This window comes from Crocuta crocuta, unplaced genomic scaffold (assembly GCF_008692635.1).
Source record: "Crocuta crocuta isolate KB4526 unplaced genomic scaffold, BGI_CrCroc_1.0 scaffold158, whole genome shotgun sequence".
Lineage (NCBI taxonomy): Eukaryota > Metazoa > Chordata > Mammalia > Carnivora > Hyaenidae > Crocuta > Crocuta crocuta.
In genome coordinates, this window is record NW_027532590.1 from 1,148,353 (window position 1) to 1,168,063 (window position 19,711).

Here is a 19,711-nt window from a genome sequence, read left to right on the forward strand (position 1 = left end):
ATTAGAAAGCTACTTCCATGTCTGTATATATTTAATATCTCTTGAATAATATTCTAGTCAGTAAAGAAAATAATCCAAATAATAAGAATACATACCTTTTCCATGAGACTCAGTTAAGCTATTTTTATCCTTAAAGGTGAAAAGAAATACAGTGTAGTCTAAATCATTATTTTTTTTCCTGAATTTGTTCTTATGGGAGAAAAAAGAAGAATTGCTTAGCAGTGGTTTAAGAATTATTTAGAGAGGACAATAAATATGAAGAATGGGTAGTAGGAGAAAAAAAAGGTGTAAATTTGTTGATAATTTGTAAGTAAAAAAACTATGAATTGCTTCAATTTCAAAATAATTTTCACATTTAAATTGTAGATTGCATTTCTTGATTTAAGCATTTTGGCCATAAATATTTTTAACTGTACAAGAAGAAAACACTAAATGTAAAGCCATGAGAAAATAGTACAGCTTAAGAGATATCAGATACAAATGAAACAAGAGATTTCAACATTATGAGGATCTTTTACAAATTGAGGAACAGCAGTATCCCTGACATTAGGTTGAGAACTAACTTTGAATTGACCTTTAAATATATGCAGTTGTCATATTAATAAACAGCAAGAAACATAATTAGCAATTAGTGGATTCATTATGATTATTCTATTCAATGATTCACAGCATTGCTTTGTTTTCACTGAAAACTAAGGAGAAAAATATATTCTATTTTTAAATATCTGTGAACACTTTAAAACTCACATAAACAGACAGCGGAGGTCTTAATAAAAATATAGGTAAGTTACTAACCACACAAATAGTGGTCCCAGTGCCTTTGCTGCTTTCTTGGAAAGTTTCCTTCATTTTATCATTTCAACCATTTAACCAACAAAGGAAATTTTAAACCATCTTCAGTGTGATTAATATTACTATTTACATGTGAGACCAGGAAAGGACTGGAAAGATTTGATCTTGCTTTAAAAACACAGTGATTTTTTTAAAAATAAAAATACATTTCTAAAAACTAGGTGATAATCAAAAACAGTTTAGAGGTGAGGAGATTTTTTTTAATGTTTATTTACTTATTTTTGAGAGAGAGAAAGAGAACAAGCAAGCAGGAGAGGGGCAGAGAGAAAAAGAGACAGAGAATTGGATTATTTTGTACTCTAAATATCAGAAAAACAAGTGGACGCTCATTTGATTACCATAATGTTAGTTTATTAAAACCGATAACTTAATGGATTCGTTCTCAGCGAACACTCTTGATTTTCCAGTCAAATATTGTTGTCTCTGGGGAACGCTCACAGCTTCCTCCCTGAATTCAGCACATTCAACAGTTTCCTTTTGTTGAATAAAATAACATCAAAATCCTTTGACTACCGTTTTGTTGCCCAATACTGAAATATAAATGAAATACATTTAAATATTTTTGAGGTATGAAGGTCCTAACAAACTAAATACAAGACTTACCAGAAGATGATGAGATCAGCCCCTCTTGTCAGGTACCCAGACACCTACCAGTCCTCTAAGAAAATAACTTCATCAGACAGAAGTCAGAAGGCGAAGAAACTGTTCTGGTAATATTTAACTCAGTTTTTCTGTGTAGTATGTCACAAGACTACAACTACAATGTGCCACCCTTCCCCCCATGACCCTGCCATATTGATTTTTTTCCCCTTTGTCTATTTTTTTATTTTTATTTTACTTTTTTTTTCATTTATTTCTAGGAGAGAGAGAGAGAGAGAGAGACAGCGTGAGCAGGGGAGGGTCAGAGAGAGAGGGAGTCACAGACTCTGAAACAGGCTCCAGGCTCTGAGCTGGCAGTCAGCACAGAGCCCGACGCGGGGCTCGAACCCACGAACCGCGAGATCATGACCTAAGCGAAAGTCGGACGCTTAACCGACTAAACCACCCAGGCGCCCCAGACCTTTTGTTATTTTTTTAAAAAGGATTTACTTGGCTAATCAAATAAACTAACTTATAGTATTTAGTATATATACTCTGCCTCTCAGTTTGCCAAAGACAAGGAATTAATACGGTAAGATTTTCGGGACCTGAGCATCAATAACGTGATATGTGATACTCCACTAGTCTTTTTTTTTTTTTTCAAATAGGTAAGCAAAATTAAATATTTTTTTTTAAAGTAAAGGGATGGGATTTTGCCAAAGCAGATGTAATAATGTATTACAATAACTTGAATGATTTCGTCCCCACATCTTCATAGATTAAAATGTTAAGAAAATAAATCTAGAAATTAATTTAGTGATTTGGATAATCACTCAGACAATAGGCAAGTGTTTTCAAAATACAAAAGCCTTGGAAAATAAACCTCTCAGGGGTTTACAAATTTTGTAAGAGAAAAACAAAATCTTTTATTGACTTCAGACAATTTACAGAGAATAAATAAGAATGTTCAACCTCATTAGCAATCACTTCAGTGAAAATTATAATAACAACGTGATAGTATTTTCACCTTTCAAAATATAAACATTTAAAAATAATATGAATTATTCCAGGTTAAATGCATTATTAGGAAATTTATTTCTGGAATACTGATTTCAAATTTGTGATTGTTTTCATGGGTACATATACCCATGTCAAAAGGGAATTTATCTTTTGGGTCATAGTGGAGAACAACTATTTAAAAATATAAAACACTTTTGTTAAAATGTTACTTTGATTTTATTCTTTCATATACTGCTAAAATAAAAAAATATAGATATAGACATTTTTCTGTAATGTAAATTACAGTATGTTTGTATTTTCCTCTAAAAAATGCCTACACCTTTAGAAAATCTGACCTGTTAAGATTAAGTGTTTTAAATATGTTATTAAAACATACCACACAAAAGTAGGAATAAATAATTTTCTGAAAACACTTTAAATTGGTACCGAGCACAGATAGGACAGTCTCTTCTATCAAAAATTATCTTAGTAATTAAATTAAATATAACTATTGGCTACCTAAAATAATAAATGTTGAAAGAAATTAAAATATTCAAATGCCCGACTCACCAATATTCTTTCTTTTTCACTAATTAACCAACTGTTCTTCCCCCCTCCAGAATATTCATAACTTACTTAAACTTGTATAAGAATCATGTTTCTCAAAAAAAAATCTCTTTGCCTTTAGGATAATTTGAGTATGAAAACAACTTCAAATCTCTATTATATCTTACTTCTGTTAAATACAATGATTTCTTTTTTTTTAAATATTTTTATTTATTTCTAGGAGAGAGAGAGAGAGACGGCGTGAGCAGGGGAGGGTCAGAGAGAGAGGGAGTCACAGACTGAAACAGGCTCCAGGCTCTGAGCTGGCAGTCAGCACAGAGCCCGACGCGGGGCCCGAACCCACGAAACGCGAGATCATGACCTAAGTGAAAGTCGGACGCTTAACCGACTAAGCCACCCAGGCACCCCACAATGATTTCTTTTTAAAAAAATTTTTAAACATTTATCTATTTTTGAGAGACAGAGAGAGACAGGGTATGAGTGAGCAGGGGAGGAGCAGAGAGAGAGAGGGTGACAGAATCTGAAGCAGTCTCCAGGATCCGAGCTGTCAGCACAGAGCCCTATGTGGGGCTTGAACCCACAGACGGTGAGATCATTACCTGAGCTGAAGTCGGACACTTAACTGAGCCTCCCAGGTGCCCCTGATTTGTTGAGCAATTAAATAAAGAATACACGAAATAACAACAACTGGGTTTGGAAATGATCTGAGTCTGCTAAAACAAATTCACAAATAAAGCTCCACATGTCATTGAACTTGTTGACCCTTCAACAGAAATTAGAGTTTTGCATAAATCATGCTTTCAAAAATGTGGCCTTAGAAGACAGAGATGATATGTATAGGAACTATTGCTTCCATTTTAAAAAAACAAAAATGGTAGGCAGACCACACTACGTCTTTCCTGGAATTTGAAATCCTTTCTCTAGATCTGTTCCTGTCTAGGGAAAAGTAGAAACGAAAGACGCGCAGTGACAGGAAGCATTGCCCTCCAGCCTGAACCACACAGTCCCCAGAGCCAGTCATGTTACTGGCTTGGATGGCCAGACAACTAACTTATGCAAAGCCCCCCAAATCCTTGTATCCAGCAGTTTCTTGAATTCATATTTATATCCAACCCTTTTTTTAGTTTCCAAGGTTTCTTTTTTTTAAAATTTTATTTCTATCTCTTTCCACATATGTAAAGATACAATAAAACACTTCTTCGTTTTCAGAACAGGAGTAAGTTAAAAATACACTTTCTGATCATCTTTTTTTGTTTGTTTAATTTCTAGACTCTTTAAAGAGCGGTTTTAGGTTTACAGAAAAATTGATTGGAAAGTACAGAGAATTCTCACATATCCTCTCCATCCCCCACAATTTCCCCTATTATTTACCTCTTGTATTAGTGTGATACATTAGTTAGAACTGATAAATTAATATTGATTAACTACTGAATAACTATTCATCAACAGTTAATGATGTATTATTATTATGAACTAAAGTCATTGTTTACATTAGGGTTCACTCTTGATGTACATTTTGTGGCTTTTGACAAATGAGTAACCCACATGTAACCATCATGTCTGTATCACATAGAAGAATTTCACTCTCCTCAAAGTCCCCTGTGCTTCAGCTGTGAATGTCACTCTCTCCCTCTCCACCCAAATCTCTGGCAACCACCGATCTTTTTCTGTCTGTTGAGTTTTGTTTTTTCCAGAAAGTCATCTAGGTGGAATGCTATATGTGAAGACTTTGGAGACTGATGATATGCTTTTAAAGATCCTCCATGTCTTTTTGTGGTTTGATAGCTCATTTCTTTTTATCATTGAATACATGATAATCTCTTGTTTATACATTTGACATTGAAGTAACTTTAGACAATTATCAAGTTACAGAATTCTAGCTGAAAAGTTTGTTAGATATTGTTCCAGTGCCTACTGACATTTAGTATTATTTAGTATTGCTCACTTACATATAGCCTATTTTTTCTAACTATGCATATTTTTTTTTAAAAAAAGGATGGCTTATGCTAGCATAGTTTTGTGTTATTCTCCAAAACAACGCTCTCTGTTAAAAAAAATTCTGATTTTTTGTCATCTGTGTCTAACATACTCCCACTCATACGCTTTACCCTTTTGTCTTTTTTCCTTTATATTTAAGGACTATTCAGATTTATTCCATAAAAGACTCTTTGATATTTTACATGGTATCATTTGATGTTTATATATTTGAGACAGAGACAGGCAGATAGACAGACAGAGACAGAGAGACAGAGAAGGGCAGAGAGAGAGGGAGACAGAATCGCAAGTAGGCTCCATGCTGTGAGTGCAGAGCCTGATGCAGGACTTGATCCCACAAACCATGAGATGATGACCTGAGCCTAACTCAAGAGTTGGATGTTTAACCAACCGAGTCATCCAGGTGCCCCTCACATGGTGTCATTTGGAATGTTTGGGAAGATTTTAATTCTGTGCTTGTATTTTGGTGTCTTCACAGTCACTTTTATCCTAAACCATTTTCCTTGAATGTGAAGTCATGGAAGTTGTGTTACAGGTTGCTAGGCAGGTGCTATTTTGTATGTTTAGCTGTTTTGTATATGACGAGAGTAAAGAACAGATACCTGAACTTGGTAAAAATTCAATTGTCTAAAAATATTAGTGATGGGAAGCAGCCCTTCCTTGTCTCAACAATCTTTGTTCACAGCTATACTTCTTTGAGGCAAACCCTCCAAAGGTAAAATTGGTTACTTCAGTAGGTACCTGTCTGATTGGTGTCCAGGCCTCTTACAAAGAAAGCAGTAGAAGATTCCTTGACACTAACTAGACCTCTAATTTAGTGCCTCAATTTGTATTCTACCTCTTCTGTTTTCCTTTTCTGCCTGATGATTTCTCTTTTCTTCCTGCAGGAAAAATTATGTTTGTTCATCTTGTTCACTCTTTAAGCTGCTAGTTACCTTATATGTGATCAAAACACTCTGTAGTTCAGGAGAGATTAAGTTGATTTGGGTGCTGATACAGGTTTTGCCTGGTGTGTGTGTGTGTGTGTTATAAGGAGGTGGTTTTCTGCTATTTCTCTCACTAGACAGGGAAATCTGACAGAGACATTCTTGCACTGAACAGAATTGTGCTTTAGATGATTGTTGAGTGTTGATGAAGCTTTGGTCTGAGGTCCCCCTGATGCCAAAATACAGACAGCTATAGTTTTAAAGTACTGTCAGGAACTGTTTTCTCTGATCATCTTTTTGGTTTTTTTAAACTTTTTGCAAAGAGTTAGAAGTTGAATAAATTCTGGCAATCTAATGCACAGCCTTGTGGTTACACCTAATACTGTATTATATATTTAAAAGTTGTTAAGTGGTTAGATCAATAATGTTCTCACCACAAAAAAGAAATAGTAATTATGTGACATGATGGAGATGGAAGCTAAATGCTACAGTGGTAATTATATTGCAATATGTACGTGTATCAAATCAACACAGTATGCACGATGAACAATGTGTTATGTCAATCATATCTCAATAAAGCTGGAAAATTAAGCAATTTCAGAAAGTCAGCATTGATTCACAGAACAATATTATTTCCAATCACCTTAGTGAACTATGTTAGAAAATATATTTTTTTCCATGCCTTCAAGAATTTCTTAGAGATAAACCCCAGGCCATTCCTGCTCTGTAGAAAAATGGATGGGAGGAGCGCCTGGGTGGCTCAGTCGGTTAAGCGTCCGAATTTGGCTCAGGTCATGATCTCACGGTTCATGGCTTCGAGCCCCGCGTCTGGCTCTGTGCTGACAGCCAGTGCAGAGCCTGGAGCCTGTGTTCGGATTCTGTATCTCCCTGTTTATGACCCTCCCCTGCTCATGCTATCTCTCTCTGACTCTCAAAAAAAAAAAAAAAAAAAAAAAAAAAANAGTTTATTTATTTAGTTTTGAAGCAAGAGGCAGAGATAAAGGGAGACTGAGTCCCAAGCAGACTCCACGCTGTCAGACACAGGGCTTGATCTCAGGAACCATAAGATCATTATCTGAGCTGAAAGCAAAAGTTGGACGCTTAACTGACTGAGCTACCCAGGTGCCCCTGGATGGGAAGCAGAGAATTTCTGAGACAGGTTCCCATGGCCTCTCTCTCTGCAGACCCCTTTTAAATACCTTCTTCCTTTCATTCAGAGGATGACCCCACGCTCTGTTTCTCCCTGGGTAGCTCGCCCTTCTCCACTCAGTCCTAACCTGCATTTCTTTCAGGCTTTGCTCCATCAACCATTTTCTTCTGCCTTCTGTATTTTAGGTTATTAAACTAATTATGACTTTCCTCTCATTCTCTTTGGTGTGATATGTTTAGTATCATTTTTATTTGATAACATCATTTTAGGTCCTCAGAGAGAAAGAAAACTATGTTCAATTTTCCATCTTGAAACAGAAGCATCCAGGAGTCATTTGCAACCAGAAGCCAGTTTAACAGATGAAAAAGCAATTGAATAGCAAATAAATGTATATCCAAAGACAATAAAATATTATTTCACTAGACCATTTTACCAGCTTTTTCTAGGGTTTACTTATTTCTTTTGACCCTATTGTTTGCACCCCAGCTGGTCTTTCAAAACACTGAAGTGTAATTTGGATCCAGGCAGAAAGTATTCTCTTAGCAATCACTCAATGACATATTCCTCCTAAACATTTATCACATATTTGTTGGGGGCTTTTTGTTTTGCTTTGTTCTATTTCCAATGGTTACTTTCTTTATTTAGAAATAACATTGTTTGTCTTCACAATGTCTTTGTGGTTTCTGTCTTTTCATCTGTAATATTTTCCTATATTAATCCCTTTCTCCCACATCACAAATCTAGGTTTCAAAAGGTCTATTCTGCTATAACACATTCTATCCCCAGGATGGCATCTGTACCTGAAACTCATTTCCTGCCTGTTTTTTTTTTTTTCCAGGCAAAGTATTAGCATCTTCCTTACCCATTTAAAGTATTTCTATTCATCCAGGCATTACTGTCCTTGAATAAAATTCAATTGTTTTTTTGAAAAAGTATATTTTCTACTTGCATTTTTACATAATACAAGGTCATTTTAGCAAGAAAAATCTCTTTAATAATAAATCTTTCCAAAACTATAAATGTTCACCTGAAATGCTCACANGTATATTTTCTACTTGCATTTTTACATAATACAAGAGAAAAATCTCTTTAATAATAAATCTTTCCAAAACTATAAATGTTCACCTGAAATGCTCACAAATTTACATTGGTATGCTCTATATCTTATGTTGCCTTTGATTTTTAGTTTTTAATGTGTTTTTCTGTAGTAATTTTTCTTTTTTTCTTTTTAAAAATCTCAAGTTAAAAGAAGATTTACAAGTATAGCACAAAACTCCTTTTTCCTGAACCACTTGAAAGTAAGTTGTTGACCTGATGCCCCAGTACTCGAGAATATCATACAAATAAGAACATTCTCTTAAACAACCACAATCTGACCATTGAAACAAGAAAATTAACATGAATATATTGTTACCATCTAATTCGTGGACCCCCATTCAAATTCTACCAATTACCTGAATAATGGCTTCATAGCAAAAAGATCCAGTTTAGAATCATGTCTTGCATTTAGTGGTCATTTTTCCTTGTTTTATACAATTTGAACCAGAACTTCATTCTTTCAATGACTGTCATGATCATGACATTTAAAAAACACATTATTATTTCTTTATTTAACAGACTGTACTTCAGTTTGCATCAGTAATTTTCTTCGTGTTTCAATTTAGGTAATGCATCTTAATAAAAATGTCAGAGAAGTCATACTTTGTCCTGATTGCATGTTATCAGATGGTGGACCATGTTAATTTTTGCCTTCACTGTTAATGCTCACTTTGATTAATTGATTAAGTTGGTGTATTCCAGTATCTATCTATCTATCTACACATATTTACATATATACAGGTATATACATACACACATGTATATTCATATACTTATTAATTTACATCTCTATCTTCACTTCTCTTGAAAAGCATGATTCACACTGATATCTCTGATGCCATTGGTTTATTCTAGCTTCTGAGTTTCCATATTTTAACTTCCTCGTCTGACGGTAAGAAATCTGCCTCCACACCAGCTCCAGATACCCCACTGTAGGAACATCCTGCTCACTCACTCTGGCTACAACATCCCAGTTTGCTGTGGATCCCTTCTTCCCAGGTGTGCTTCTCATCCTATCTAGCTTATCCACCCTTCCCATAGCCATCCCGACATGGACGCCTATCTGGTATTGGCTGAGGGAATGGCTTTAAGACATTTTCAGAAATAAAACAGAAGGAAGGGAACAGGGAGAAGAAACTGGATCCTGTTTTTTTGCCATTTCAAAATTTTTTTCAAGTATCTAACAAATGATTTAACATCTGGATTTAAAATCCTCACATTTACTTTTATCAACCAAAAAATAACATTTTTCCTAGTGACCTGACTACATGTATATGTGTGACATATACATACATATATACATGCATATAAATGTAAATACAAAAATTTTCTGAGATTTAGTATTTCAACTGCATTCTGTATCTTTAAAAAGGGTGAGGTTTTAATGCAACATTACATTAACAATTTTTTGGAATCATCTTCATGAACACTTGGGCTGCTTTTTGTTTTTTCTTTGTTTGTTTGCTTGAGATTTGCCTTGTGAACAATTTTTCCCTAGTATGAATAGCAATAATGTAATTGCCCAGGGTCTGCAATGTACTTTGCCACTTTGCCTTTATCCATCTCTGAATTTAAAAGGCATATTCTATTTCTTTGAGGCACATCTAAAAGAAAACATGTTGCTGAAAACATCTGCAACTACTGCTGCTTGCTTTTTAGGCCAACAGTGGCTAATGTAATGAACAATTTAAAGGCACAATTTGCCATATGGATGCTATAGCAATTATTTGCTCTGTTGCTAAACATAGCAGTGTACTAGATGGATTTAACAGCTTTTGCACTGGCACAGAAAAGTAGCAGATTGGCCAAGGACTGCTAAACAGGTGCTCTCTGTAATGGCACTAGAATATTTACAATCTTCTCTGAGCTTCATTCTCTACAAAATTTTTGAATATACCTATCAATGGCTACAGTAGAAAGATTACTCTAAGACTGCTGCTCTGATCTGCCACAGACCAGAAGCTTAAAGTATAGAATACGGTGCTTCATAAACATTATGGTACTGCATCCATTTCATTCTTTGTAATCCATCTACACTGATACTGCCTAGATCAGGGCCATTCTACCTCCCAACTGGACTGTAACAATAAACTGCTGTTTTCTCTGTCTCAATGCTTTGGCCACCCACTCAGCTACCCCCTGTGTTGTGTTGGTTCACTACACAACCATGATGAGAAATCTGTCATGGCTGCATCATATCCATAAAGTAAATTTCAAATACCTTTGGATCTCATCAAAGAAATTCCATGATAGCCCAGGACTGTGCTTAAAAACAATGACTCTTATTCTCAAGTTATTGTATACTTCTAACATGATTTTTCAATTTTTTTAAAATAAAATCTTATAGGAGCTCCTGAGTGGCTCAGTTGGTTAAGCTTCTGATTCTTGGTTTCGGCTCAGGTAATGATCTCATGGTTTGTGGGATAGAGCCCTGTGTCAGGCTCTGCACTGACGGTGCAGGGCCTTCCTGGGATTCTCTCTCTCTTCCTCTCTCTCTGCCCCTCCTCTGATCACACACTCTCTCTGCCTTAAAATAAATAAACCTTAAAATAAAATATAATTATATATAATAACATATTATACACACACACACACACACACACAAAATATACACAAATATTTGAATGTCTGCTCTATTTTTGAAATTTGGAATTAAGGTTTAGTGCTTAAACTCATTGGCCTTTCTTCCTGCCGAAGAAGAGAATACACACGTAAGTAGTCAAATGGGAACAACATAGCACTCATGTGTGTTCTAATCATCAGACAAAGAGCACATCTGATAACCAGGGGAATAAATGCTAATGCTTAGGCCTCAGATCGCTGGGATTTACTTTCCTACCGCATGGAATTTAAACTTTGAAACCAGTCTGACTTTCTGTCTTTAGGAGGAGCTTTCTGTGTGTGATTAGAGTCATGTTGAAGAGGCCAGGGCTGAAGTCTGTTTCATATAATATTAAACATCATGTTCCTAAGTAGAAGTGAAAGCTTCAATTAGTCACTCCTCCTTCTCCGTTGGTTTTCTGTGGAAACATGTTATTTTCCTTATTTCACTCACGGACCTTAATATGTGACCCTCTGGTAAACTCCGGATGCCAGTGCCACAATTTAGGGAGAAAACATGTACTTCAGGGGATTCCTCCTAGCACAGTATTTACTACCAAGTTCTTTCAGAACCTTCCTGGATTCATTAGGACTTGCTATAAATCATAAGTGACACAGAAATGCAACTGAACAGATACCACTAACTTCAGGCCACCGAAGCCTATGCTGAATTTTCACCTTTGTTCTATTTTTTGGCACTACTATCCAAAATTATATGGAAAATAATTAAATTTATATGATGAAATTAAAAAACACATAATAAAGAATGCCTCACTTTTTATTCAATGCTCAATGAGAAATTAAGTGAAAGGCCCCCCCAAAAAAGACCCTCCTTCTTGCTAGATTAAAATGAAAGGAATCACCACCACCACCCACCCTCCCCCTACTTGATGTTTTATTTATTCCAATTTCAGCCAAAGAGTTCACAGTCAGATGGAGCCGACAATCTTATAGTGGCAGCTGTTTCCCCTACATGGATGTACTTCCATCAGCATTTTATTGGAAGATGAATTAACCCAATACCAATGCTCTGTGTTTTCCATCTTCCAAAGGTGGTGAGTCAACAGAGCCCAAGAGAGTTTATTCCAGGCTAAACAATATTCCCCAGATTCATATTACCATTAACAGCAAAAGAAAATAACACAGTTTCAGCATTCTTCAGAAAACAGAGAATAACCTAGAAAATATGAAAGATTGGTCTTTTCAATATTCCAGATACTCTGTGTACCTAGTTGAGAGTTCAATACCTTAGACTTACATAAGCCAAAAAAAAAAAAAGACCTAACAGCTAATTGTGACTTCATGTTTCTCTTGAGATGGCATAAAATATTCATGAAGTAAAAGCTTCGTGCTTTCTCCTCTCTCACATAGTGACATATAAGACATCCTTATCATCTTACAAATTTGTAAATGTTTAGAAATAACAAAGAAATATTAAAAAGAACTTTCCACTAGTAGCCAAATAATTATCACACCTCCGGAATTCAGGATTTTCATAGGGTTTTCTGCTTAAAAAATTTTTTTTTATTTTGGAGAGAGAGTGCATGAACAGGTGAGAGAGGCAGAGAGAGAGAGAGAGAGAATATCTTTTTATTTATTTATTTATTTTTTTACAAATAGTTTATTGTCAAATTTGTTTCCACATAACACTCAGTGCTCATCCCCACAAGTGTCCTCCTCCATGCCCATCCTCCCCTCCCCCCCACATCCATCAGTCCTCAGTTTTTGTCAGCATTCAAGAGTCGAGAGAGAGAATATCTTAAGCAGACTCTGGGGCTCAATCCCACGACTCTGGGATCATGACCTGAGACAAAATTAATAGTTGGTCTCTCAATCAACTGGGCCACCCAGGCGCCCCAAAGTTTTCTTGTTCATAAATATCCATCCTTCATATTTAAAACAATTTACCTTCTCTATCTGTTTAATTTTATGTTCTATGCATCTTGGTGCTCAGTAGGCTTTGGGCTCTTTCCAACTGCACAGCATCTATTTGTTTCATTAGCATTGTTGACCAAACTTAAAATAGGCAACTCTTGTGAATATTAATGGCCTTGAATTTTCAAGGCCTTCTAAGTCCTGACTCCCCTCTCTCTATTTCTTCACCTCCAGACATATTTCAGGTTATTTTTAGCCCTGCTATATTAGTGGGCACAGATGTCTCCTTGTCTGGAATTCCTGAGTGGTTTCCAGCAGCACTGCACATCTGAATCATCTGGGGAGCTTTTAAAAATATCAATGCTCAGTCGCATGCCATAACATGATGGTAAAAATCAGGCATCCATCTTTTTAAAGATCCTCATAATGGCTTCACTGTGCATAGGATCCAATGGCCTATGGACTGTGGACTTCATTTTTGAATAATTTTGTTGTTTTTTTTCCCTCTACTTTCCCCCAGCAGGACAAATGGCTATCATAAAATGAGTAGAAACACAAAGATGAGAATTGTGCACCAGAAATCAAGAAAATGGGAATTAAAACCACAAATGATTTTAAACTATTCTGACTAGAAAAGTGTTTTTATTTTTATTTATTTATTTATTTTTATTTTTATTTATTTATTTATTTAATATTGGTACAAAGAACTTCCTTTTTATCTTTACAAAGGATCAAGAATCTGAATGGCTTTGGACTTTTTACCAGCAGTGCAAGAAAATAAAAATAATAGAGAAATGTCTTTAAAATTCAGAAAAAAATTTCTAACCTAAAGTTTTCTACCAAATTTAAATGTTAATTAAAAGGACATTTAAGGGGTGCCTGGGTAGCTCAGTCAGTTACACTTCCGACTTTGGTTTAGGTCATGATCTTATATATAGTCTGTGAGTTCAGGCCCCATGTTGGGCTCTGTGCTGACAGCTTAGAGCCTGGAGCCTGCTTGGGATTCTTCTGTCTCTCTCTCTTTCTCTCTCTGCCCCTCTTCCACTCACGCTCTGTCTCTATCTCTCTCAAAAATAAACATTAAAAAAATAAAATAAATAAATAAAATCAAAGGACATTAACAAATGGTGAACAAGTGAATTCTCAAAAGCTTCACATCCTTATGTACCATTTCTCAAAAAATTACTGAAGGATTTATTCCATTAAAATGAAAGGATAAGCCAAGTAAAAAGAAAGTAGAGGGGCCATGAAAGGAGCTCCCACAAAAGAGAGATGGAAGTAATGCCTAGAATAATGATCATGGAAGATCATAAGATGACTGCTACCCTCCAGAGCAAAAAATCTGATTTTGGAATAAATCCAAAGGAAGAAAAAGCTAATAAAATATTTGATGCGTCTGACATTGATACATAATTCAGACACTTTACGGGTCGCCTGGGTAGTTTAGTCGGCTGAGCGTCCAACTTCAGCTCAGGTCATGATCTCACGGTTGGTGGGTTCGAGCGGCGCTCGGCTCTGTGCTGACAGTTCACAGCCTGGAGCCTGCTTCGAATTCTGTGTCTCCGTGTCTCTCTGCCCCTCCCCCACGCATACTATGTTTCTCTCTGTCTCAGTAATAAATAAACATTAAAAAAGAAAAAGAAAAAGAATTCAGACATTTTAGAACTTGTGGGTAGTTTAATGATACATGGAGGAAACTATGAGCAGTACATAAAGCATTTATCAACCTCAAGAAAATGTTTACCCGGAAAGAAAAGTCATCATAATTTATTGCATGGCTTAGTTGGAAGCAATATTTACCTTGTCATAATGTAAGAAGTGGATACTGATCTACCACCAACGACAATGTAACCATATCTTTGTGCTGGGAGGATATATACAAAGGTTTCTGTCAGGAGAGGTGGTGATAATGATTTAAAGAAAGCTAAATAAATCCTCATCTGCCGTGGGTATCAGAACATATGCCTAAAATGGGAGCATTAAAAGTAGCAAAATAAGCTCATTATTTAGAGAAAATTAGGTAAATCCCCAGAGACTCTATTAAATAAGTTGAAGTGATTATCTCTAGTGATGAGGGCATAGAAGTATAAGGCAAAGGGCAGGCATCTTAGATAAGGCTTATATATTAGTTTTTGTGTGTGGCATTATCTGACTATTAGGTAGAGTTTATCTCCGAGTTATTTTAACCCCTACCACATAATATTTCAGTGCTGTTGCTTTACACATCTATCAGTCTAATAACAAAGTCTGTAGCCAGATAATGGAATGCTTTGGATGTAATGTTATGTGAAGATCATGGAGCAACTTGATATGATGGGGAAAAAATGATTCCTAGAATCAGACCAGTGGTGCAAATTCTAACTATGCTATTCATTAGCGTCTTATGTATCCTCTCAGAGCTTTAATTCCCTGTTTGATAAATGGTGTAATATTACCCACTTGCAGTGTTATATGGATTAAGTGGTATCTATGAATCAGCGCACACCTGGTAACAAGAAGTACTCAACAATTTATGAGAGCTTATTCCTTCTGCCCAGCTAGATGATAATCTCATTGTGTCTTCTTCAATTTGGTGTACACAATTTTTAAATATTTAGTAAAGGAATGGATAAGTGGATCTCATAAAAACAAAAATTACTGATTTTTATGATGAATGCTAAATGCGCTCATAGGGGACTTCTGGAATGGCAGAGTGATGTTCTTTATAAATTCACTCCTCCAAAAAAAGCAATAAAAATATTGGAAAAATTGTCAAAATTAACTTTCAGAAGCTCTGAAGAGCTTGCAACACACTAAGGAATGTGTATTCAAGTAAAACTAATAGGTTTCTCTAAAAAAAAGAGGGCATTTAAGTATGGCTACCCTCCTGAGCAACCATAGAAGCTTACAATCCAGAGCCTAGCAGGTAACGAAGTCCATCCCCAGAGCTATATTATTTTTATCTGGACTACTCCCTAGAAAGTACCACTCAGAGGGCTTATCATTATTTGGCTTTGACTGGGAACTCCCTCAGTGGGAAAATCCTATACTAGGGCCTTTGTTAAAAATGATCACAAAAGTGGCACCTGGCTGACTCTTGATTTTGGCTGAGGTCGTTAACTCAGGGTCCTTAGAGATGGAATCTCACTCTGCCCTCCTCGGCCCCCGCCCTTGTCGCCTCCCTGTTCACTCACTCTGGCATGCTCTCTTGCACATGCGCTCTCAGAAGAAAGAAAAGAAAAGAAAAGAAGGAGAAAGAAAAAGAAAAGAAAGACGGAAAGAAAGAAAAGCAAAGAAAAGCAAAGAAAGAAAGAAGATGATCACAAGAAACTGTTTAACACTGCACTTGCCTAACACTGTGATACCAGATGGGCAAATAGCCTGAACAAAAATTTTAACAAAAGATCTGAGGAATGAGATGCTCATAGAAGGCTTTGAAAAGTTCTGATGTCCTCTTGTAGATCTAGAGGGTAAACACATGTATAAGGCTGTGTGCAGCCCAGGAAAGACTTAGAAGGTCTCAACCTCTCGCCTCTGGCTAACCTCAAATCCTGTGCAAGCAAGGAAGTGAAAGTAAAGACATGAACTTTAAAGGCATGCCCCCAAACAAACTTGAAGTCCTCTTGCAAAGGGTGGAAGACTTACCAGTTCAAGGCATCACTAGCTGACCACTAAGCTCACTGAGCAGAATCCTCAGTGACTGCTCACTATGGGAAAACACAAACTTTATTAGTCCAGGGAAGTCACTAAATAACAAACAATGATAAGAAGCACCAGCAACAACCAACTATGGGTTGCAGGTGGGAGGTCTGGTTTCCAGGGTTGCCACATTGTATTATAGAATGTATCCAATTTTTAACAACAAAAAAATATGTAACATGAAAAGAAACAGAAAAATAGGGCCCATGCATGGAGAAAAAAAATCCATAGAAACAGCCTGAAGGGGCCCCAGTGTTGGACTTAACAAATCAGACACTTACAAAGCCATTAGAGATAACTGAGACCAAGTGAGATTAATGACATATAATGGCCAGCCTCAGTGTTCAAAGGAGACTCTGAAGTTGTGATTTTCTTTTCTTTTTTTATGTTTTTAAAAAAATTTTTTTATTATTGAGATAGAAACAGAGTGTGAATGGGGGAGGGGCAGAGAGAGAGAGAGGGAGACACAGAATCCAAAACAGGCTCCAGACTCTGAGCTAGCTGTTAGCACAGAGCCCAATGCAGGACTCGAACCCACAAACCGTGAGATCATGACCTGAGCCAAAGTCAGACGCTCAACCGACTGAGCCACCTGAGCAGACTGAGCCACTGAGCCCTGAAGTTGTAATTTTCGATTCTGATGATTTCACAGAGTGATTGCCTTCAATTTTAAGCATCTGTGTGTATACAAATGTAAAATACATATGTTCCTTTTTAAAAAAGCTGATAATGAAAAACATGGAATTATTTTAAGATATTTTAGTTAAGTATCTAAATAGTCTTCATGTTTTAATCTCTTTTTCAGGCCCTCCTGTTAATGTCACATGCAACATATTCATAAACAGCTTTGGCTCTATAGCGGAGACGACCATGGTAGGCATGTTTACTTTGTAACAAGTTTCACACTGGAGTATCTTGTAATTACATTAATGGCACATTTTCTGCTAGTGTTATATAATTTCAAGCCAAGATTAATATAATAATATTTAAAAAATTAAAATTAATGGTACAATTAAACTGGGATCAACTGCAGGCAATAACGTTACATTTAGAGATGGTATATTTAAAAAATTAAACAAAAAGTTTTCCTACTTTGGTAATTAAATATTAAATCACAAGTTAAAACTAATTTTTTTCATATAAATCATTTCTTTTCAATGCTCTTTATTAACCAGAGATGAACATAGGAGTAAATAATCTCATGTTCAATTATTCTGTGTAGTTAAAATGTGCTTATAATATTAAGTTTTTTATTTGGTTACTTTTCCAAATGAATATGATTTTGTTCAAACATTATAAATGTTTTATGAATTCTGTTTATGTCTTAATTTATGGAAACTCTTTGAACAGAGACTTCATTACTATGTAGTTGAAAACATTTGATATAATGAAGTTATTATTTCATTGATCATAACAGTGATCATAACAGTCCAAATTTATTCTGATTTGAATTTTAGAACTTTCTTTAAAGATTGTGTTGTATCTCTACCTTACACTGAAGCCTTTATTGTGCACATTAGCTAAAATAAAATGCAGAGACAGACTTCTGAGCCACTCAATATCTGTAAAATTGTCTAGCAGGCAACTTTTTTTCTAATTGAAACTATGTATGGTGGTTCTTAAATCACCTAGAATTCTAATCCATTCCTAAATTTAGCAGGTATAATTTGCATTAATTTTCAAAGTTGATTTTAGCTAAAATAGGATGTAAAAACTTAAAGATTTATTAGCTTCTAAAACCATTTTTAAGTAAGTGGAGAACTATGCTTATTTATGTGTCTCAGAATGACTCGATAGCAAATTTCCTAAGAAAAAAATCTAATACGCAAATTATCGTGGGTGGATATAGAGGTATGTGTGTGTGGAGAGGATCTATCTCAACAGGAAGAGACTTTACTTAGGCATCTTTTTCCCCCCATGTGTATGCAATATTTAGTCATTTAGTGGCATCTCTGTGTTTTTATCAAACTCAATATAATATAAGTACAATAAAAGCATCAGTGAAGAGGAACTGGCATTATTTGGGCATTATAGAGACTTATCTTGACTACAGCATATAAACTAACGTGAATGTGTGTGTGTGTATAAACACAGAGAAAATGAGTATAATTTGCTTGCATAAACACAGTGTGGTTCTGGTGCAATTCTGACTCTAAAATGAGTATGATCCCGTTTTAGGCTTTGACATATTCTGGATTCTCATTGAATATCTCGTCCTGGTTTATATCCTCCATTTGTACTACTGGGGAGAAAAAATTTTCCTCTACTCTTCAAGATTCTTTTGAATGGTTTAAGAATTAAATCAACATGAGACAATTAACCGGAGAAAATCAAATTTAATACCACACATATGAGGAATTTCCATAAACATAAGGGGTTTCAAAGACAGCCAGGCAAAGTGAGGTATATATGTCATCCTGAACTAAGGAGAAGGTGGTAGAGGTCTGGGACTTCAAAGGGAAGGTCAGCAATTCACAGCAAGGTGAAACAGAGTAGATGTTTTGTAAACAAGTGTTTGCTGGGACACTCAGAAACAATGGGACATTGAGAGGACTTTAATCCAATGGGCCTTGCTAGGTTTCTACCTATTTACCAGACTTAGTTCGTATTTTAACGATAGCTATCTATGGTGCTAGCTCCCTTCCTGGAACAGGTCCTCTGTCTCAAGTCTTTTAGGCAGTTAGCAAAAAGAGAAACTTCTTGAGCCCTCTGGGTTTTTTAAACTACTTTTTAAAATTTATTTGGGGGTGGAGAGGAGGGGCAGAGTGAGGGAGAGAGAGAATCCCAAGCAGGCTCCATACTGTCAGCACAGAGCCTGATGCTGGTGGGGGTTGATCCCTTGAAGTGTGAGATGATGACCTGACCTGAGATCTAGAGCTGGGTGCTTAACTGACTGAGTCACCCAGGCCTTCCATTGAGTCTTCTGTTTCTTAAAAATAATCAACTTAAAATAATCCGTATGCCAAAGAAACACATTTTGGGGTGAAAATTTTTTTTTCTCTACAGTACATTCCAAAATGTATTTAAAGATGAAGGAATCTCTACTGGCTTTTTTCTGCTTAGACTTTCCAAATTGTATTCCTAGCCCTGGCAACTATTTCATTTTAATAGCTGCTATACATACTGTACAATCTCAAAAGTCTAAAACTATGTTTATACTTTCTCTTTTGCAAGATTGCTTCCACAAAATACTTTCAGCAGCAATAGTTGGAGAGATTTACAGCCTTACTTATCTTTGTGGGATGGAGGAAGAGACTTGGAAAAAAGAGAAGACATGGCCAGATTTCCTTCTCATTAAACTTGAAAGATTGTCAGGTTCCTGAAGGTCTTTGCTTTTTATAGCATAACTCATCAGTCTGCCGTAAATGGTTATAGCACACAATCGACAGGG

The 19,711-nt window shown here is 35.9% G+C and overlaps 1 protein-coding gene across 2 annotated transcripts in view; it reads left to right on the forward strand.

Moving 5' to 3' along the window:
• The window catches only part of GLRA3 (glycine receptor alpha 3), a 180,672-nt gene that overhangs the window by 39,383 nt on the left and 121,578 nt on the right, over window positions 1-19,711 (forward strand). For both annotated transcript variants that reach the window (XM_077779663.1, XM_077779664.1), the window contains exon 3: window positions 17,126-17,193. In XM_077779663.1, the coding sequence (XP_077635789.1) occupies window positions 17,126-17,193 (68 nt within the window). The remainder of the gene's footprint in view (window positions 1-17,125; window positions 17,194-19,711) is intronic.